Genomic DNA, 23,152 nt, shown 5'->3' on the forward strand with positions numbered 1-23,152 from the left:
CTAGATCAATTTTCTGACCCAATAATGGAAAAATCTTTGCCCTGTAGGACTTTTCATGGAGCTTTGCATATGGCAGGAACTTCATAAGTTTGTGTTGAATGACCACCCCAATTTACACCTGTTCCAAAATTAAGAACTATTTTAAATGTTCTTTTAATGTTGCCTAATGACAATATTCTTTCTCTACATATTCAGATGCATGTATGTGTCTTTATGATGTCCACCTGTAGTTTTTTGTTTTTTGTTTTTTTTTTTGCTTTTTTACACTACAGTTTGTACTTGTAAGACCTGAAGACTCCCTGCCAAGCATCCTACCAATTTCCTTGGAACCTCTGCTCATGACGATCCGAGATGAGTGTTACACACTGGTGAAACAGATCTGCATCTGGGGCTTTCAACTGAGCAACCCAGAAGTTGCCAGACTAGTGAGTCATGCATTTAAAAAATGTTTACTTAATTAACCTTAACATTGAATATAAGCATATTACATCATGTGTTCCAGCTATAATCATTTGTTTGTTGACTGACATGCTCCAAGGTATTCTCTAAAAAAAGAAAAACAATGTATTTTTAATGAAACATTTCAGACATTTAATGCAAAAATAATAGAACTGATATCCATGTACCCACCATTATGAAGTATAGTTTTTTAGGGAATAAAAATTGCAGATTTTCCAAATACAGTAGCTAAAGCTTCGTCTCACTTTTCTACAGCTGCCTCTCACTTCTTTTTCCCATCTACTTCCTAGAGGTACCATAAGCCTAAAGTCGATGTGCATCAATCGATCAACCTACTTTCGTGATGCTTTCAAAGGGAAAGCTGGCTTCAGGCCCCTGCATACTATTGTAGGTTCCCACTTTCTCTCACTCATTGGTCATATTCCTCACTAATCTGCCAATCAACACATTTTAAAAGATATTTTTAACACTCTTAGAAAAAAGCATAGAGGAAAAGTTTTATGATACTGGATTTGGCAGTGATTTCTTGGATATGACACTAAAAGCACAGGCAACGAAAGAAAAACTAGATGACTTGGACTACATCAAAGTTTAAAACTTCTGTGCATGAAAGAACACAACAAAGTGAAGGGCAACCCACAGAATGGGAGGAAATGATTGCAAACCGTATGTCGGATAAAGGATCACAATCTAGAATTTTTAAAGAATGCCTATAACTCAACAACAACAAAAACAACCTGATTTAAAACTGGGCAAAAGACTTGAACAGACGTTCTCCAAAGGAGACCTACTAATGACCAATAAGTACACAAAAGATATTTTCAACATCATTAATCACTAGAGAAATGCAAATCAAGCCACCAGGAAAGACCACCTGATGTTGACTAGGATGGCTACTATCAAAACAATCAGAAAATGACATGTTGGCGAGGATGTGGAGAAATGGGAACCCTTGTGCTCTTCGGTGGGAATGTAAAATGGGGCAGCCACTAAGGAAAACAGTATGTCAGTTCCTCAAAAATTAAAAATAGAACTCCCATATGATCCAGCAATTCCACTTCTGGGTATTCACCCAAAAGAATTGAAAGCAGGGTCTCAAAGAGACATTTGTACACTCGTGTTCATAGCAGCATTATCCACACACATAGCCTAAGGTGGAAGCAACACAAACGTCCATTGACAGATGAAGGGATAAACAACATGTGGTACATACATACAATAGAATATTATTCAGCCTTAAAAAAAAAAAAAAAGAAATTCCAACATGTGCTACAACATGGATGGACCTTGAGGAACTTAACGCTAAGTTAAATAAGTCAGTTACAAAAGTACTAATACTATGGGATTCCACTTATATGAGGTGCCTAGAGTACTCAAATTTATAGAGACAGAAAGTAGAATGGGGGTGGCCAGGGGCTGAAGGAAGACCGAATGGGGACTTAGTGTTTAGTGGGTACAGAGTTTCAGTCAGGAGATGGATGATGGTGAGGGCTGCACACCGTGTGAATGCACTTAGTGCCACTGAACTGCACACTTGAAAATGGTTAAGATGATACATTTTATATTGTATGTATTTGACCACAATTTGAAAGTAAATTTGAAAACCTATTTTACATTTATAACCAGAAATGTTAGTCATTTTTATTCAGAAGGTCCGTCCGGGTACCCAGTCCATTCAGGCCGGAAATAGAATGCTGTCCAAGCATGTTAAAAGTGATCCGTAACAGTTCCTTAAAATGAAGCACTCTCGGTGATCTGGAGGCTGCTGACAAATTCTATCATCGATGGCTGTGGTCTTGCCCGCAGCACTGCTGGTGCCCCCGGAAGTGACACTGCACACTGCTGGTTCAGATCTTTGGGTCCTGGTCCAGACCTCTTGAACATGAGCAGAGGTGATGGCATGCCACATTGGCTCCTCTGGCAGAAACACAGCTTGAGAAATCCAATCCAGCCCTCAAACGAGGCGTTCTCTTATTAAAGAGGCCTCAGGCACCAGCTCTGTAGTTAAGGTTGCAAGTGCTTTTTTATTCTCAGCCAAGGTATAATTTGGAATCCTATCTCTGACCAACATGTCATTACCTCAAAAAACCCCAAATCTTGCAAACCTCACCAAAGCCTCTTTTAGGCTTAAACTCGGAACTAAAGGACCCTCAGGTTGTGGTGATTCTAATTGCTAAAAGGTGGCCTTCCTGATTTGTAGCTTTCAATGCTCTTTCCTGTCAGTTAGGACTGTGACAGGGGTCATTTGTTACCACAAGAAATGACCTTGCCTTTGACCCCTCCATTCAGGAACTGAGAGGACGTGAGATGGCTTCAAATGTTCACATGTTGCCACCAGTCCAGATGCTTGAACGTGAGAGGAACCTACTTGCTGAATTTGCACAGCCCAGTTCTGAGCAGACCTCTAAATCCTAATAATATCTGTAACTATGAATATAAATAGTTTATGAGATAATTTAATTATTATAATTTTTACTAATTATAACATTGGTACAGCAACACTTCTCTACTAAAAAGAATACAGCCATAGGAGGATAAAAATTTGTTGGTCAGAGTATCAATATCTATATTAGTTTTCTATGGCTGCCGTAACAAAGTTTCACAGATTGCACGTCTTTCACAACAGAAATTTATTGTCTCACCGTTCTAGAGGCTGCAAGTCTGAGCTCAAGGTATCTGCAGGGTTGATTTCTCCTGAGGCCTCTCTCCTTGACTTTTAAATGGCTACCTTTTCTCTGTGTCCTCACATCTTCTTCCCTCTGTGTCCAAATTTCCTTTTCTTAGAAGAACACCAGTCAGGTTCCTTTAGGGCCAACCCTAATGACCGCATTTTAACTTAATTACCTCTTTAAAGTCCTGATCTCCAAATACAGTCACATACGGAGGTACACGGAGTATAAACTGGAAGGGGATGCAATTCAGCCCATAATAACATCTAAAAAAAGATGCTACAGTATATCTCATCTCATCATAAAGCTTTCTGTTTCCCACATAGTTCTTCAATAAGTCTTCATTTTTTAAGTGAAATTATTTTGTTTTCATGCCATTTTCTCCTCGGGTCATTAGAGAGTTATCTTAGAAGCAAATATGCGTAGGTAATGAACATAATTGAGTTTTAAGTAACATATTTAAACACACAGCATATTAGTCTTTATTGTGTAAGCGCTTTTTTACCTTGCATTCTTAGGCTCTGCTTCTGGAATTGAAGGGACATACCACCTGCCCACTAACCACCCTAGAACTCATTGATTGCAAGATGGATCTGTGGTCTCTAGGGAGACTTGGGCAGGCTCTCCAGTTGAGCAGTTTGCATTCTCTTGTCCTCGATTACTGCAGGTAAGGCTGGAATGTGGAGTTCTTTCAAGGCTCTTCCTGCTGTCAGCTGGGGGAGACAGAGGCAGGGGAGGGCAATGTCCCCTTTCCTTATGTCTCATTACGTCATCACTGAAAGGGGACACTCTAAAACCTCCTGAGAGTTAATGTTCCCGAGTAAATGTTAGGGTTCTCAGAAAGAGTCTATTCATTCATTCTTTCAACAAATATTTGTGGAAGGCCAATCTGTGCAAGACACTGTGTTCACTGGCAAGGAAGATGCAAATATATGTAAGGAATGCTGCTGTCGCAGGAAGTCGTTACACAGTAGAGAGGAGACATGATCTTGATTATGCAGAATGCAAAGTAGAAATCTGAATATCACCAAAAATGTCCATGGACATTTGGATAAGGGAAACCACAATTCTCTAGGTGATGGGTCAATATTGACCAGGAGAGGAGGTGGGAGGAAAGGTCTGGTGCTCAGGCAGAACACAGCAAGTCCTTCAGAGGGCTGGGACCCCAAGTGTGTCAGAGAGGGTCAGGGGGTAATAATTATAATAGTAATAATATCCGCTAATGGGGCTTGAATGCGTGACAAGCACACTGCATGAATCATGTAAGTAATTCTCCCAGCGTAGATAAATATGTGCCATTATATGTAGATGTAGGATACATAATGTTACATAGGTATGTGTACCATTTCTATCCTTTGACTGTAGATGAAGAAAAACTCAGGGGGGTTAACTGGTTTGTTCAAGGCCATTCCACTCTTAGGGGTGGAGCCTAGATGTGAATCCAGCTGTCTGAACCGTAGCCCACCTCTGATCCATGACCCTAGGTTGCTTGGGGTATATCATTTACCACCCATAAATAATGTCAGACTGCTTGTGTGACCTGGGGTAGGTCATGTAACCTCTGTGATCTATACGGAGATCTTCTACTCCACAAGTCTATGATTCTGTGACTCTTCCCATGGAGCCAGGTGGTGCCTTGCACGCAAAAGGCCAATGGGCTGTGAAGTGAAAGAGACATTCATGCCTGAGAAGTGCCACCACGGCAACACAAAGGCCCCATTGAAGAACTAGGGCCCTAGTGGTGACGGTGGACAAGCCCATCAGCAAAAGCTGGGGGAGAGGAAGTATTCTGTGGAGGTTCTCCAGGTTTCTGAAATGCTGGAGGAGCCTTAGTCAGCGTCTCCTAACACAGGGCAGCCGAAGGCAGAGGCCTCAGGTCACCATGCAGTAGCTGCAGATTTGGCTTGGGAGTCTCCCCAGCTTCCCACACTGCACTGGGCAGAACCAGCCTCACTACTAAGAGACCCCTCCAGACCCCAGCTCCTGCACTGGACCCAGACACCTGCACTGGTGTAAGGAGAGAAGGAAGAAAGAAGGAATTCCCATCATCAGGAAACAGCTTATTTTAATTGTCAGTGGAAATCCTGCTGCGGCTAAGACACCTAGAGTTGTCAGGGTTGGGACTCTCTACCGCGACCTCAACACTGGTAACACTGCAGGTTACCGGCCTCTGGGACTGGAGTTCTCTCCTCACTGTCTTCCCTGATGGGCTGTGCAGTCCACCAGGCAGGACACCCTTCCTTCTTATGCACAGCTGCATCCCCACCATGGTAGCTGGCCCTCAATAATTACTTGTTGAATGAATTAAAAAAATTTAAAAGTTATTTCTGTTACTATGACGCCCCTCGTTTTAAAGTTCAAGCCTTGACATTCTAAATTCTCTGAAGATGTCCCTTCCTCTCACTGACCCTCAGTTTCCTGACCTAATACCTACCCCTGAGGCTGTTGCTGGCATGAATGTACGATGCATGTGATTTCACTTTGCAAACCCCAAGGACGGTGCACCGACAAGGTGAGGAGCCGCGCAGGGCCATGAAAGGAGGGCCCAAAGGTTGAGCTTTCCTGGACCTGCTCTGGGCGTACTTTAAAAGGTCCTCTCTTTACAGAGTCCTGGTATCACTGGAGTCTTCCCAGGCTCCTTCATCCCTGCCAGCTGGGCCATCTCTTCTGTCTTCAGATTCAGAGCTTGCTCTCCATCCGCTCCCTTAAATGGGTACTTCAAACCATCCTCTGCTCTCTTTGCCCAGGAGGCAGACTCTGGGCCCACTGTCCTGCCCCCCCACCCTAGTCGATCCCGTCCACCCCAGAGCCAGCCCTGGCCCTGGAAGCCCAAAGTGAGGGTCAGCAAAAGTGCCTCTAACTGCCCTGGGGGTGCCTGAAACTTAACAATCGATGGGTGACAGAGATTTTAAAAGTCACAAATGTGTGTTTGTCATTTCTTTTTAGATTTGAAAATGAAGAAATGGAGAATATTTTCGCAGGCCTGGAGAACAACCAAAGGCTTCAGGACCTCAGTCTGCGCTACTGTGGTCTGGGACCGCAGAGCGGGCTGAGGCTGGGCTCAGTCATATGCCAGAGTGCCATTTGGTGAGAAGCGACCACTGCTCCCCCACCCGCATGTTGGCGCTGTTCTGTCTCGAGTTATATAACCAGCTATTGGCAGAGCCTACTAGCCCATGAGTTCCCCTGATTTTTCATTGTTCCTAATCATCTTTCCTTCTCTTCTAGTTATGTTTGTTTTGTTTTTCTTAAGTATAAGAGAAAAGTCCTTTAGTTGCATTTGAGAATCAAGGGTGTCATGCTAAATGCATGTCTCTGGCCAGCTAACATGGTCACGAGGTTTATTTTTTATGACATGGTCTATTATGCACCATGATTATTTATTTATTATTTTATAAGTAGGTCTACCATAATTATTTAAATTTATGAGGTAAAGACCTTAAACCCACATTTGAGAAAGTAGAATTCACATCAAATGAATAGTGTATTTGGCCCCGCCCCCAGTGAGCTGCACCTTGATGGCAATTACTTGGAATGTTCTGGAGCTCTGGCCCTCCTCAGACCTATAGCAGAGTACGCAGAGATACAGGGGAAAGACCAACCGGCCACCACCTCACCGGACTCCAGGAATCCCCCTCAGCCACTCCAAGGTAAGCACTGGGAAACTTGGCCTGAAACTCTGCTGGGGCCACCTAAAAGAAGGAAACTTAGCTTTGCTATTGAAACTGACTTTCCCCTGTGGTCAATGGAGAGACTTCTTCCTGAGTAGATATGGGAGCAGCATAATGGACCCCCAAAGATGTCTTTGTCCTAAGTTTCAGAACCTGTGACTAGGTTACCTCCATGGCCAAAGGGACTTTGCAGGTATGATTAAATTAAGGGTCTTGCAGTGGGGGGATTATCCTGGATTATCTGGGTGAGTCCAGTGTAATGAGAATCTCTATAATAGGGAGGCAAGAGGGCCAGAGTGAGAGGAGATGTGACAATGGAAGTAGAGACTGGAGTGATGTGAGGAAGGGGCCATGAGCCAGGAATGTAGTAGGTGCCCCCTAGCTGCTGGAAAGGGCAAGGAAATGGATTCTGTCCCAGAGCCTCCAGAAGAAACCCAGCTCTGCCTACACCTTGACTTTTGCCTCTAAGACCCATTTCAGACTTCTGACCTCCAGAACTGTAAGGTAATACACTTGTGCTGTTTTAAGCCACTAAGTTTGTGGTCATTTGTTACAGCAGCAATAGGAAATTAATACAGCATGTTAATCAGAATTCTTTCAGTTAAAAGTGAAAGCAACCCAAACAAAATGAAAGATAAATATGCTCATACAACTGTCCACAGGTGGCGCTGTCTTTTGAAATGACTGATTTCGGGAACTCAAAGCATGTTATTAGGAGAACCTGAGTTTGCTGCTCTTGACTTCCCTTCTGAGGGTTGGCCTTCTTTCCCAGTGCAGACAGGCCTCCTACAAGCAGGAAACAACAGTTAATGTTGTTTAGTCCCAGGGCTGTATCATCACGACTTGTAATCAACCAGAAAGTGTGAGCCTCTTTCTTCCAGTGACTGTGGGTCAAATCCCATAGGAAGGTTCTGATTGGCCCTCCTTGAGTCTACATATTAGACCAATCCCTATAGCCCAGGTCATTGGACCAATCTCTATTGCCCAGGTCATGGTAAACTATGATTGGTCAGGACTGATCACACACCCATTGGGGTGGTAGAACACTGTTGGGCAGTCCTACCAGAATCACAGGATCTGCAGTAAGGAAGTAGCAATCCCCCAAAGAAGTAGACAGATAAACAAGACAGGTGCAAGACAGACGAGAACGAACAGCTCATTACTCCTCTATAAAAGGCCTATCATTTGTTTTAATGGATCTCAAGTGCACATATTCATGACACATTTTAAAGCTGACTACTTTCAATCATTGGTAACAGTAAACTATAGCAGGTGGTTAATAGTACAGACTTAGAGTCAGTCCTGGGTTCAAATCCTACTCCAGCTGTGCATGATTTTAGGCAAATTGTCCAATTGATCTAACTTCAGCGTCTTCAGCTGCTAAGTAAACATAATGGTAACTACCATGTTTCCCTAAAAGTAAGACCAGGTCTTAAATTAATTTTTGCTCTAAAAGACGCATTAGGGCGTATTTGCAGGGGATATCTTATTTTTTTCATGTACAACAATCTACATTTATTCAAATACAGTCATGTCATCTTCTTCTGGAGCATCGTCATAACGTACTAACTGTGTCCATCTGTCTGACGATCTTAACTGGGGTTTATTTTCGGGGAAGGTCTTATTTTCGGGGAAACACGGTACTCCATAGCATTTAGTGAGGATTAAGTAATATAACGTAAAGCAGTTAGTCCAATGCCTTACACATAGTAAGTACTTGAGGATGTTAATTATCATCATCACCATCCTCCTTATTATTATAGCAGCAACCACCTTCTCCTAGGAGAGTGAAACCTTGAAGCCTGCTGGTGAACACAATCACTCTACTTGCTGGAAAAAAATTAAGATAAAGAGCTCAAATCTAACATACAGCGTGGTGACTGTAGTTAACAATGCTGTATTGCACATTTGAAAGTTACTAAGAGAGTAGATCTTAAAGGTTCTCATCACAAGAAAAAAAAATTGTTGACTGTGTTGTTATGGATATTAACTAGATTTATTGTGGTGATTATTTCACAATATATACGTATGGTGAATCATTACATCATACACCGGAAACTCATATAATGTTCTATGTTAATTACATCTCAATTTAAAAATTGAGGTATATTATTTACTGACTTGCTCTATAACAAAAAGAGCTGAGGTCAAGGCTACTTTGTGGAAATGAATGCAAAGAGCTTGTAATGAACAGATTTGTAAATGCAATGGTTATCCCCCATTTAGGAACTTTCAGGTATCAGAATTATATAGGTTATTTGTTGAATTTAATAATTCAGTCAATCCAATAAATATAGAAAAGAAAGCTGGAAAACAATGTTTACTATCAAATATTACTTTCCTTCTGCTGGTTTTACCAACATTCCTGTCAAAAGCCACAATCCTATTTATGAAGCCCTGTATTATAACTCTGGGATCTAAATAACTAAGTGACTCTGTGATTTTTGAAGAAATCATTGGATATATAAAAGCACCGTCTCAAGGGACTTTTGTGTGGCAGGCAGGGACAAAGTGTGAGAGGTGTGGCATTAGAAAGGTAAAGAAGTGACGGGGGTGGGGAAGAAATGTGAAGTTCTCCTATTCTGGTTATTCCAAGTGGTGTCTGCTGAAAGGGGCATTAAGGCTTCCTCTTAAGGGTTCTGGATGTGTTTTCCCTGGGAGCCAAGAAGCCAGGGTCAGAGCTGACCACAGAGAGTGGCTGCCCTGTCATTCTTCGCAGCAGCCTTGGACAGGATGCAGACTGCTGCAGCTGGGCCATGCCCTGCGGTCAGTGGTCAGCATACAGAACCTCTTTTAAGTTCCTCTCATGATTCAGGATCTCAGCAACAACAACAAAACCCACAGCAAGTACAATTCGGGGTTTCTCTTCCTCTAAGGCTAACTATGACACCCAACAACCTGTGCTTTAGCTGTCCTGTCAGACCCCTGGAGCTGCCCTGCTCCCTGTCCCTTACAACCCTTGTCTTGAAACAAATGTGCTATAGACTAATGTACCCCGCGCCCTGCCCCTCATATGTTGAAGCCCTAATCCCCATGGTGGTGGTGTTAGGAGTTGATTTGGTCATGAGGGCAGAGCCCTACTAAATGGGATTAGTGCCCTTATGAAAGAGACCCCAGGGAGCTCCCTCACCCTTCTGCCATGTGAGGTTATAGCAAGAAGACAGGCATCTATGAATCAGGAAGTGGGCTCTCATCAGATACTGAATCTGCTGGTGCCTGGATCTTAGACTTCCCAGCCTTCAGAACTGTGAGGAGTCACTGTTGTTTCTAAGCCATTCACTCAGCCTATGACATTTCATTATAGCAGCCCAAATACAGTCAGGCACAGAGTATATGAGAGGGAAGGGATAATTTTAAACATATATCCAGATTCTCAGCTTCCGTGAGGACCCAATACCTGTGATCGTTAGTCACAATCATCGTTTTACTTTGTCGAAGAAAGACGCACTTCTCTCCCATCCATATCTGAGCGGAGTGTCTTCCCCAGGATGCAAAAACAAAGAGTCAATTCAAAATATTAATGTAAGTGTTAAGAAAGTGAATGACTCTAGTAACTCAGTGGCAAAACATTTTTTACATACACACAGGTGGCTTCTGATTTTCACTTTTCTCATACTTGAAGGAAGAGATAATCAAGTTATCAAGTGACAGGTCATTAAAAATCTTTTTTTTTTTTTTTTGATCAACCAACCACCATGTGATTTTCAGCTTAAAATTCAGGAATTCACAGAATTGAATAATAGTTAAATTTGAACTGTAGATGAAAAACAATTTATTATAAGTATGTCCCATGCAATGTTTGAGATATAATAGTAAAATAATTATTTGTTTACCTGACATTGAAATGGAATGGGGTGTCCTCTATTGGAGGCGGGGGCAAGGGAGGTTACATTTGGCAACTCTATTCCATTCCCATTTGTATGAACAAGATTTCCCGGCATTTATAACTATCACAATGAAAATAGAAATAGTACTGATGTTGAAGTCTACCTCATTTTAGCAGTAATATTCTTTAAAGAATATATGAATTAATTATAAAAACAAGTAAATAAAACAGCACCATCCATCTCACTGAGTTGTTCAATAAATTTTTATTTTTGTACTTAATTAGAATTTATCAAAATGTATAGGATACATATGTTGTATGAATCAACCATATACTTCTAAAAATCGATTAATAACTGCAGAAGATATTTTTAATACTTTAGAGCCTTATGATCCCAAGAAATTTTTAAAATTTAAATATTGGTAAATGTAGTATTTTATTACAGAGAAGTATTACAGGATGAGCTATAAAAGACTTTCAAATATAAAATTCTGCAGAGTAAGTCAAATGGAAATACAAGTAAAATCACTAGAAGAAAAAGGAATAATGGAAAAATTTCGATCACTAAAGAAGAATCAGCTCATATTTTGGGTTATTTGGGATTTTTTTAAATGGAAGATGGTGGGAATCAAATTGCTTGGAATTTACATTCCATTTGATACACTTAAGAGAATGGTATAACAGATTTTATTTTAAAATGTCAATGTTTGCCATATGCTAGTAATCTCATCCTTTGAAATTTTAAAATATGTGATGAACAAATTTAGGTACCAACCTCAAAATGTACATGATATAGCTTTTCAATATTCCTCTAGGATATATGAGAGCAAAAATATTTTGAGACCACTGCTTTGTAAGGCCCAAATGTTTGGTTTTCTCTCCTGTTCTGTGCATTACTCCCAGGCCTTCCTGCCAGTCAGGCATAGTCAGTTTCTGTTGCTGACAAAGAGGCATGAATGCCTCACAATCCAATGACCACTTCATTTTCTTAATTACTTGTGTAAAATGCAATCTTAGTAATGATGATCCTTCGTTCTTTCATTAAGTGTGTGTGTGTGTGTACTTGTGTGTCTCCTAATATGTACCCAGTACTGTTCCTGGTGCTTGAGAGACATTAGTGCATAAAACAAAGATCCCTGTCCCTGAGGAGGGGGCTGGGAATGCAGTGTGCTTAAGCATGTGTGTGGATGGGTGTGTGTATGGGGGTAGGGGGAGTCAGACAATTTTAAAAGGCATGACAAATATATGCGTGTTATAGTTTATTACAAGTAATTGCTCTGGAAAAAGATAGGCAAGATAGGCAAGTTTGGGTCTCCAGGGGAGGAAGCTGGATGGGGTGTGATTTCAAATAGATGGTTGAGTGTAAGCCTCCTTGAAAATATAGGGTTTGTGTCCAGACACAGTTGGTAAGGGAGTGAGTTTGCGGATAAATGGGAATAGCATTCCAGACAGAGGGGACAGCCTGCACCAAGACCCCAGGGAATAGCAAGAAGCACATAGAGGGATAACAGGGAGGGGAGTGGGAGGGGATGTTCAAGGGCCTTGTTAGCTAGGAAGAAGCAGAGGACTTAGGACTTAGGTTTGAGAAAGACCCCTCAATCCGTGTGGCAAACTGACAAGGTGGGGTGGGGGCAGGAGGCCTGTCGGGAGACTGCTGTCATCCAGGTGAGAGGTGGTGGTGAGAGGTGAGAGGTGTCTATCCAGGTGACACTAGGGTAGTAGCAGAGGAAGTCAGGTTCTACATCTATACCATTTCCTGATGGATGGGATGTGGGGTGCAAAAAAAAGAAGGGTCCAGAATGATGCCAAAGAGATAATGCATACATACATATATATATATTAAAACATGCCAGCAATTGTTCCCCTCTGTTACATGCTCACTAATCTCAGCTATTTGAAGCCACTTTTATAGGAGGCAGCTATGGAATGTAAAGAAGACTATGCAAGGCCTTGCAGGACGATTCTTGGGGCCCCGCTTGGTTGCTTGTTCTCCTCAGGTCTCAAGGAGAGAAACATGAAAAACATAGGACTGAACTGAAGTGAATGTGATTTTGACAATGAGTAAGATAATTCTCTCTTATGAGAAATATCTCTCCCCCAAGTGTACATAAAATTAAGGCAATAGTGAATATCAAAGTGTGTCAAAAACCCATTCATGAAACTTTGAACAGGCTTTTTATTTTTTAATATTTTTTTATATATATACAGCCAGACAGAGAGGAAGTTCAACTTTGAACCAGATGACAAAGTCTTCTGGAGCTGTAACAGTGAAAACTACTTTAGGGAAAAAGAAGAGAAAAAAAGGTATTTTTGTGATGTTTCTAGTATTCCACCCACTTCCTTTATTCTGTAAATCACTTCCTCCTTTAATGGGCTCTGGGTTCCCACTACTAAAGTAATTACCCCAAACAGAAAAATTCAAGTGGAAAAAAAGACTCCGTGTTTTACGACTTCATTTAAACCAGGGGTGTCTAAACTGCGGCCCGCAGGCCAACTGCAGCCCACGATCCATTGTTTATTGGCCCGCAGCAAATTCCAAAAGTATATTTAGTTTACTTAAATAAACCAGGTGAGGCAATACATACTTCACCTCGAGTGAGTGGCCCGGCTGTTTGTGTATTTTACCGCATATCGCCCTTAGTGAAAAACGTTGAAAAAAGTTTGGACACCCCTGATTTAAACCCAATACAGAACAGCTTAGCCATGTCCACCAGGGGAATGCATCTTTGGCACATTTGGCAAGGCCAAACACCAAGTATGGGGTCTAGGCTGGTTTGAGAATATGGCTGCAATAAACAACCAGCAGGACGTGATAAATTCAGCTTGGAGACTTCTCTGCTCATCACTTAGAATCAGAAACTCAGTCACTCAGAGGAAATTTTAAGAAATCACCAGCTCCACAACCTCTGAGCAGAACTAAACTAAAGGAGAAGCCATCCAAGTACTGAAGGCTCTCAGCTAAGTCTGAGGGAACCAGGATTCTGTCCCCAGCACTTGCATCTTACCAGTGTCCTGCCCATCAAGAAGTTGGTGCTCACAACTTCCTGAATTCCACTCCCGCTTTAACATTGTGAAGTCACAAAAAGACAGCACAAGACGGTCACTGGGTGTCTCATGAACAGTGTTTGGAAGCTCTTTAGGGAGGCTAAACTAAATCTGTGTTGTTTTGTTTTCATCCATTGGATTTTGGTTTTGGTTTTATTTTCCTGTACAGATAGTGTGTGGAGGTGACAGTCCCTCGTAATGAAGCTCGTCACCCTTGGGCTTTCTCTTCCTCAATTTTAATCTGTTTTTGTGTGGTCTTTTTCCTGTCCTTGGATGATCCTCACATCTCTTCTGGGAAATCTTACTAAATTAGAAAAATATAAATTCTTAGGATCTATAAAGCCAAATGAAAAGGTAAAGTGAGAAAATTTATCAGACCCTGTGTCCGTTGCCTGATGTACATATAGTCTTTCCACTGGAGAGTGCTAGTAGATTTTGGAAACATTTGTTAAAAGGAAAAAGGAGAAGAAAAAACGTTTTAGGCTATCATTTATTTTCGACAGTTACCGATTTGGAATATTTTCAACCAAAAATCCTTTCAGAGGAGTTGGCTGGGGTCCCTGTGGGGATGAGGGTGATCGGTGTCTCCAAGATAGATGGCCCCACAGAGGACAGTCGTACACTGGGCCAGGTGCCACCTGAGAGGAGAACGACTACAGGGTCCCTGATTCTAACTCTGCATCTAGACTTAAGGGATGACAAGGACAGAGGCCGCGTGTCTGCATCATGCCTTGCAGTCAGCTTGGCTTTGCAGAAAGGCCAAAAGGCCAAAAGCTACCTGGAAACATCAAGGCTTCTCAAGGCTGGAGAGACGCTCTGACTACTTCTACTTGTTGGAACGTCCTGATTTAAAAAGAAAATAATTTTTTAAAATTAATTAATGGCAGAAGTTTTAAAAAAATTACATGATGTTTGGAATCTTTACGTTCCCCATTGAACGCTTCTAACACACGTAAAAACACAGAGAATGCAGGCATAACCTCATTAGGGGGTGACACCAGAGTCTGAAAGTGAGGCCCTTTGAGAATGGCTTCTCCTGTGTACGCCCCCAAATCCCCCACACCCCACCCCTATGTAAATCCTGGTGATACTAAGCCCTCATAAAAGGTAGGTACGTAGTTTGAAGGAAAAGTAAAAAGAGAGCAATACAATTATTCAAATTTCAGCTTTTAAATAATAGCTGTGTTGAGGCCCAGGTCACAAGACTACCTTTTAGCTACTAAAACTTGGCATGAAAGTACCAGACTTGCTTCTTTTGACCTTTGTGAGCTGTCCATTCTCTCCCACAAGGACCCCAGAAGAGTCCAGTATCACAGTTTTTCCAGGGACGAGGTTAGAGGCCTTGAAGAACTGCAGGCTGCCTGTGGTCATTTCTTTGAGTCAAAACTAATGAAATAAAATGTCCTCCGGGCCATTTGGAGCTGGTGTTAAAGGACGTAGTGAGGGATATCCTTGGTCCCTGCCCCAAGGAGCTCACCTTCCTGTACTGTAGCTGTGGTAACAGAGAATGGTGATCAAGGCCCAGCTCTGTGTGGGGCCCAGGTGTGCCCCAGCCTTTTAGGAGTACATTGGTTTCCTAGGGCTGCCATCACAAAGTACCACAGACTGAGTGGCTTAAACAACAGAAATACATTGTCTCATGGTTCTAGAGCCTGGAAGTCAAGATCAAGATGTTGGCAGGGTTGGAAGTTCTGAGGGAGAATCTGTTCCGTGCCTCTCCTATGAATTTTGGGAGAAGACAAAATTCAGCTCATAACAAGGGACCCAGATGTAGTTTAGAAACAGGATACATACTTAGGGAACAAATAACCACACAGACAGCATCTGCCAAGGACCAAACATGGACACTGGGCTGAGAGAAGGGCATTCTCCCCTAGACACGGAATCAGGGAGAAGGCTTTGTAAATGAGCTTAGGGACTGACCTGATGTGGAAAGAAAAAAAGGACTCACATGAAGGAGTGAAGTGAGGAAGAGAGGCCGTGACAACACAAGCCACAAGCCACAAGTTTCATTGGAACAAGAAGATAGGGGAGGGTGACCTGGCAAGAGGAGTGGGTCACATTGAGGAGAACTTCATGTGTCGGGCTAAGCTTCTGGACTAATCCAATAGACAATGGGAGCCATTAAAGTCTTTTACCACCCAAGGAATCCTGTGCCTCAGATCAACAGAAATAACTTTGCATCCAATATATATATTTATTTTATAGCTTCTCATCGGAGCAGACTATTTTCATGCTTTCCAGAGTTCACAAAGCAAGTTTAAAAACAGTTTCCCACATTGGATCATTACTTTCAAAGTCATAAGGTGTTTGGTTGGGGGTGAGTTTGGTCTGTGGTAGCACTGTTCCACTTGTTTGAAAATAAAGGGCCAGATTGAGCTGATAACCCATCAACCTCCTGAGCAAGGAGTCCAGATGATTTCCATTTGGTCTCAACTGAAAACAGACAACTACTTTTATGCTCACCCCTTTGTGGACAGGAGGCTTTTAGTCTGCTGCTTGGAAAGTTGAACTCAATACTGTACGAGTCAAAACCCCCATTCAGAAGCCTGACGCCCCTTACTATTCCTCTCCAAGCGTGTACTCACAAGAACTGGACAACTTTACATTTTGCAGTCATTTATAAGTTATTAGAAGAGGCAAAGTAACCCATTTCTAGGCTTATGGAATAAGTTAGATGTCTGTCTGTCCAAACCAGTCCTGCCTCAAAGCACCGCTGAACAAGAAGAATCATTAGATCAGTGGTCCTCAAACTTGAGTGGCATTGGAGGCATGCGGGGGGCTTATAAAAACACCGATTGCTGTGCCCCCCACCCCCAAAGTTCTGAATCAGTGATTCTGAGGGTAAGGCTGGAAAATGTGCATTTCTATCAAGTTTCCATGTGACGCTGATGCTGTCAGTCCAGGGTCTCACTGCTTTAGACTTGAAAGAAAATCAGATCGCCTACTCTGATTCATTCTGCTCAGTGAAGAAAATCCAAGGGCAAAGTGAGGCTCCTAGATAGATGCCTCTGCTCTGCCATGGAAATTGCAGAACACACAGGGCCCAGGCCCATTTCTGTTTCGGCTTCTCTGTCCCTTCCAGATCCAGTCTGGCCCCTTCTGAGCCCCATGGCTCTGTACCAGGGCTCTATGGTAACTGGAGATCTTGGGCCTGGAAGGTGATCAATGCTCACGTGAGTGACGTCTGGCTTGACCTATGCCTAGTCACAAGCCCGTCAGGTCCATAAAGAGCCAGAAGATGGCTAAAGATTGGAAGGCCCTGAAAGGTCATCGGAATAGTCATCTGCTGATAAGTTACCTCCCTCGAGCCCCGTCAGCCAGTTTTGCCATATCACCTCAAGGCCCCAAAACTTCCTGAAACACCCAGCAAAGACTCAGGGGTGTCCGATCCCCTAAGCCTGCTCTGCTTCGCAGCCCAAGCCCCACACTGTAGCTTCCAGGGATGTCCTAATTCTCAAGGATTTAGGACTGGGGGGCCAGAATATGACTTAAATGTGTACAGGGAGCAAAGTCCAACCGTAAAATGGTTAGTCCACAAGCTTGGGATTGATCAGACACTTACTACAGCCCCTATGTCGCCTTCCTCCAAATAAGGCATCATTGCTTATAGCCACAGTCCATACGAATGCTGGCAGCATTAAGGAATACAAAGGTCAAGTTCAAAAGTCAAAATGTTGTTTTCAAAACAGCTTTATTAGTTCCAAATCAGGAAATTACTGATTACAATCCTGAAATTATTTTTATGGGGGATTTTATCCTGGGGTGATAGCTAAACAATAGAGGCAGGGTCCAAGGTCTGAGGTGTGAATCATCCAACACTAATTACACTTTGCTTTCTTAAGACTTACGATCAAGCAAACAGAATTTATATTCTAGTTTATTAACCTCTAGTAATTACACAGGAAATCACACATGCTCCTTGCTGGTGGAAAGAAGCTATTTTTAACAAGTTAAAAAAAAAAAATCAACCTTAAGAAGAGGTCCTACCAGGACATGGCATCCACAAATGAACGTTTAAGTAGTGGTTAAGCAAAACAGTCTGATGCCCACCAGAATGCATGATGCCCGCCTGTTCTGGTGGTCCCAGAAAAGGCCGTAGAGTGAGGGAGAAGACGAGGTACCTTCTCTGGGGAGCTTCTGGTTCCATGAAAATGTACACTTGACCTTTGGGTGCTGGCCCACAAGGGAAAAAGAGCTCTGTCTGGAAAGAGTGAGAAGAGATTCATCAACTGGAAAAGAGAGGGCATTCTAGGCAAAGAGACCCACAAGAGAGAAGGCTCAGGGGGTGCAAGTGCCTGGAGCGTTCAGCCTATGGGAAGCGAGATGTCCACCACAGAGTGGTCACTGGGAGAATGACTGGAGACGTTGCTGAAAAGGCCAGTGGACCCGCATGGCCAAAAGCTGTGGCTGCTGTTGAGGAGTTAGACTTTCTCCTGTGTGTAAAGGGGGTGTCATGATGCTTTTGAAGCAAGAGCACTGGATTTTTAAAAAGAACCTCGGGCAGCGGAGCAGAATACATTTTAGAGAGAGAGATATCTGGATGTGGAAGATGAGTTTGGAGGCCTTTACAGCAGTTCAGAGAAGAGAGGATAAAGTGCAGAGCTGAGTCTGCAGTGATGGAAAGATAGAATCTAGATACATTTAAGAGAGAGAATTGACAGCACCTACCATAGTAGTCGGTTCAATGAGGGTGGTAAGAAAGATTCTGAAGTCAAGGATAATTGGGGGACCTGGCAGTTAACTAAAGAGCAAGTGGGAGAAACACAGGTTGGGTGAGTCCATATTGGATCTGTGGGGTCGCTTCCAGGGGAGACGAGCAGTTGTCAGAAACATGTCTGTCTGTATCTGATCCTCAGGGAGCCAGTGGCAGAAGGGGAGACACCGTATACACAGAGTTCCCCACCAGGTTGCCCCCATGCCAGTGTTTCAGTGACTTACAAAATCCAGAAATGAAACTGGGAAACGAGGCAGGAATATTTGCTGTGTACTAAGTGCCTCTGCAACTGTTATTTCACCATGCTTCCCAGTCGATCTTCCCAATGCATCTAGGAAATGAGTACTATGAACTCTGTTTTAGCAACAAAGAAATTTAGGTTCAGAGAAGTTAGGTGACTTTCTGGGGGGTCACACAACATTTTTCAGAGAGAGGTTTTAAGCCCAGAGTTTCTGCTCATTTTACTACACCACCCGGCTGCCTCTTAGGCCCAAGTGGCACTGCTAAGTTCTCTGAGACAGAGGGGGGTCAGTTAAAGTGATCATTGTTAGTGAGCTTGTTTTTGTTTAAAGTAAAGAAATGTAAGATTAGGTCAAAATAGGTTGGGGTGAATACAGCTGGGGTGAATCAAATATTACACAGGGTTGAGCATGGACTCACACTTAACTCTGAGGAATTTGTTTTCCATTCAGACAAAAGAATTTGGTTCTGCTTGAACTTTGGTTCAAGGCCCGGAAAAGGAAATCCCTGGACTAAGCAGCATCAGCCTCCCTGCCCTCTCCCAAGGCACTGTGACTCAGTAGAGGTTGAAATTCCGGAGAGTGTTTTAGATTAGCCCTTTCCAAACTGGTTATGTTTCATGGGAGCAGATGACATTGTTACCTCCCTTACCACCAATGGAGGCAGATTTGGATTGGTTTTCCTATGGGGATGCAAGTTGTGCCAGGCCAGTCACAGGCCTGGAAGCACCTTTTCTCTCCAGTGGCACACGTTAGCACCATGCTGGCTAAGCTGGGGGTATAGACTGGCTGAGATCGTTCCTTTCCTTGCAAAGCTGAGCAGCTGCTCAGGAATGCGGCCTTTGGCGTTGGCCCCACCAGCCTCATGTTTCATCACTCCGGCTTGTTGGTGTGCCAGAAGGGGGCAAAAAGAAATGAGTGCCACATGCTACCGGTATCCACATCGTTAATCATTCTGAGCAGTGAACGTAACTTTTCAAAAGCACATATTTGCGAAGAGATTCTATAAATAGAAAAGTCAGGTTCTATTCATGTTTGTGAGTGGTCTCACGGCATTATTAGCTACACTGTACTTGGGAAAACAATGAACAGTGAGATAAAAGTCCCTACAATATGACTGCACTCTACACTCTTTTATTCATTGATTTGTTCATTTATTCAACAAACAGTCATTAAACACCTACAACGTGCGAGATACTGTTCTAATATTTTAGCCCTGTTGTATTTCTCGTAATGGCTGTCATTTGCTATCACCCCCATGTCCTGGATGTAAGGATAAATGAAATTTGGACAAGTTAGGCTTCTCCTCAATAAAACTAAAGGATGGGCTAGTTTTCATACCTCCAACTGTGTTTTGGAGGAAAAGAAATCTTGTCGCTTTCATTCAACAATCCAGCAGATCAGATTCATATCCAAAGAAACCAACTGAATATTTTTTTAAACCATACTTAAAAAAACAACATCAACTGGCAAACTAGAATGGCCCAATGTCCATATTTATCACCTCTCCCTGACATGAAAGTCAGTTCTCTTTCCTGGCTTGAAAATTTATACTTAATTATTATCGACTTTTCTCTCTTTCTTGCTTCTCCTACACACTACTTAGCATTCACTTCATGTCAGCTTCATAAGGGCAGGGAGTTCTGTCTCCTGTTTCTTTGAGTTTCCAGCACCTAGAACAGTGCCTGGCACATAATAGGAACTCAAAAAGATTTGTCGAATGCTGGATGAAGTCAGGTACAAGAGTCCTGTCTAACTCTGGGGTTAGGTTCCCAAGTCAGCATGTTCGGCAAAATTAGCGTATAGCTAAATGAACCTTTAAAATCCCTTAAATTGCCTGCACCGTATAACGTGTAGATATATGATCTCTAAGTCTCACCAAGTTTCTTCCCCGACTTCAGAACAGATCACTGTTTTTCAGTTGAGCCCCAAAATGAAGTAGTTGGCTGAGGCTTAAGGGGTCATGTTGCCCACAAACTTCGAACGGTTGGAGGCCCCGGGAAGCAAGCTGGCTTTGGGGCTGGAGCGTCAGATCTCCCATCTCACACTTCCTGAGTGGATGAGTCAGCATTACATCTATGGCTATTACTTTTTCTCCCTCCCTTTCCGATTTTTTTCTTTGTCAAACTCCTAAACTTGAACTGATACAAATTAAATGTGTACATGATGCCACTCCACGGGACTGACACTGAACTTTATGAAAGCTGAATAGACAGACAAGGGAGAGCCAGACTCCAGCACCACTAACCTCAGTCGTGAAGTCTATGAAGGCAGAGTGGTTCTTTCTCCTTCCAATTTGTCCCTCTGGAACTCAAAAATAAAAAATAAAAATAAAGTGACAACTTTACAGTCTCCTTTAAAGGGCTAAAACCCTATTCAAGGACTATCATTTCCCCAGGATCAGCAGACAACTCAGTCATCTTCTACCAAGAAATTTCTAGAGTCATTGATTTTTCCCTTTAGCCAAAGTAAGGCAGCGACCTACATCTGCAATGAGATTTCCTTTCATACAAAGCAATTTGAGGCTTGCTGTTGTAAAGAATAAAGGATGTACTGAGTATTTTTAAAAAGGAGTTCTTAAATTACATGTATTTCCTTGACTATATTACAAAATGCATCGGCTCACACAAGTGAAATACATAAGTATGATTAAAAAAAATAAAATCAATTTAGCTGGTGTTAAACAGGGGAGCTATTGTCTACAAATAATAAAATCACTCCAATTTTCTTGTAGGAGTCAAGAGAAAAATTAAGGGTTTGACAGAAGCGGGTCCTTGGTTAGTGAAATTGTATTTGGCAGATAATGGCATAGATGGAAAAGGAAAAGAAGGAGAAAATGGTTTGTTGGAATTCATTCAAATTTTAACATGGTGAGTAGAAAATTAAGAGGTTTTATTTGTTCATTTAAAACTAGGTGCTTGGCTTATCAGGGAAACAATGATTTATTATTTATTTATTTATTTATTTATTTATTTATTTATTTATTTATTTTGGAGACAATGATTTAATTGCAGCTTGTTAATAGTGCAAGGGTGGTTTTTCAGCTCTGAGAGGGTCTTGGTACGTGGTCTTAAGGAAAGGCCTAAAACCATAGAAATGGCGTGGCAGACAGTGGTTTGTGAGCCCACAAAGGAGTATCAAAGACCTCACTAGAAACCCCGTTTTAAGGAGTTGGCAACTAAGGAAAGACAGGAGGTATGACCTCCAGATTTTTCTTCCCTAAAGTCACAGTATAATATAAAATGTAAGCAACGTAACCTGAGGAAAAATGGGAGTCTACTCAAGCATGAACACTCTTTCAGGGGAATTGGGTGGGACAGGGTCCCAGTGAGTCAGCAGGGCGGAACAGCAGAGCTACCAGACCAATCAGATTCAGATTTGGCTGGAGGGGGCGGGCTCAACACAGGAAAGATGGCGGCTGCTTGCTGACTGCTGGAGAGAAGGACTCCACACAATGCCGACTGTCCTCCAGCCTTCACCTGGAAGCCACACACCTCAGGCTGCCTCCCCCCCCCATATGCTTCTGACATCCCCGAGTCACCGTCCCTCCAAGGTGAGTGCCTGCGAGCAAGTGAATCTGTGCGCGGTCCTTTAAGAGGACGTTTGGCTTTCTTGCAGCCGTCCATCCTACCCGGAGGAATGGGAGATGTTTCACAGCCAGATGTTGTGGGGACTCCTTTTCCTGGTACCTGTACTCCAGGCTGGGGAGGCTGGTGGGGGCTGGGGTCCCTCACTCCTCCGGGGGGGAACCGTCATGCCTGAGATATCCCTCCTGATTCTCATCCACCACGCACAGGTGTGGGCCTGTTCAGCGTCTCCGCCCCTCCTACCAGTCTCGCTGTGGCTTCTTCTTTATGTCCTTAGTTATAAAACTTCTGTTCAGCCAGACTCAGATGGTTCTCCAGGTTGATTGTTCTATAATTTTAGTGTGTTCATGGATGGAAGCAGTGTGTATCTCCTCCCGCCATCTTGGATCTCCCCAAACTAAAAATAACCATGAGCTATACCTTTATATTTTATTTTTAGTGGTTGCTCTAGTATTTACACTATTCATTTTAACTTATCACAATCTGCCTTCAAATAATATAATACTTCACTTATAGCATAACAACCTTACAACAGGACACTTCCTTTCCCTCCCATCCTTTGTGCTATTGTTGTCTTTTTACTTTTACAAATGTTATAAATCCCAGGATACATTATCTTTATGTTTGTTTTAAGCAATTAATTATTTTTTAAATAAGGGAGGAAGTCTCTTAAAGTTATTCACATATGTACCATTTCCAGTGTTCTTTGTTCCTTTCAATGCATCCACATTTTGATCTAGTATCCTTCTGTCTGAAGGACTTATTTATACATTTCTTATAGTCCTAATCTCTGGTGATGAATTCTCTAAGCTTTTATATGTTTAAACAGTCTTTTTTCTCTTCATTTTTAAAGATTTCTTTTTTCTGGATATCGAATTCTTGGTTGACAGTTTACTTTCAAGATGTCACTGCACTGTCTTCTGCTTGCATTGTTTCTGA

General features: G+C 42.5%; 1 protein-coding gene across 2 annotated transcripts in view; it reads left to right on the forward strand.

Annotated features, from left to right (window-relative positions):
* Nucleotides 1-23,152, forward strand: part of LOC109455192 (uncharacterized) — a 34,929-nt gene that overhangs the window by 4,762 nt on the left and 7,015 nt on the right. For both annotated transcript variants that reach the window (XM_019746580.3, XM_074312937.2), the window contains exons 3-8: nt 273-425; nt 3,647-3,795; nt 6,075-6,215; nt 6,633-6,778; nt 12,834-12,929; nt 21,361-21,496. In XM_019746580.3, the coding sequence (XP_019602139.3) occupies nt 273-425; nt 3,647-3,795; nt 6,075-6,215; nt 6,633-6,778; nt 12,834-12,929; nt 21,361-21,496 (821 nt within the window). The remainder of the gene's footprint in view (nt 1-272; nt 426-3,646; nt 3,796-6,074; nt 6,216-6,632; nt 6,779-12,833; nt 12,930-21,360; nt 21,497-23,152) is intronic.

The sequence above is a fragment of the Rhinolophus sinicus genome, chromosome 5 (assembly GCF_057876585.1).
Source record: "Rhinolophus sinicus isolate RSI-liver-muscle chromosome 5, RSI-T2T, whole genome shotgun sequence".
NCBI classification, from domain to species: Eukaryota; Metazoa; Chordata; class Mammalia; order Chiroptera; family Rhinolophidae; genus Rhinolophus; species Rhinolophus sinicus.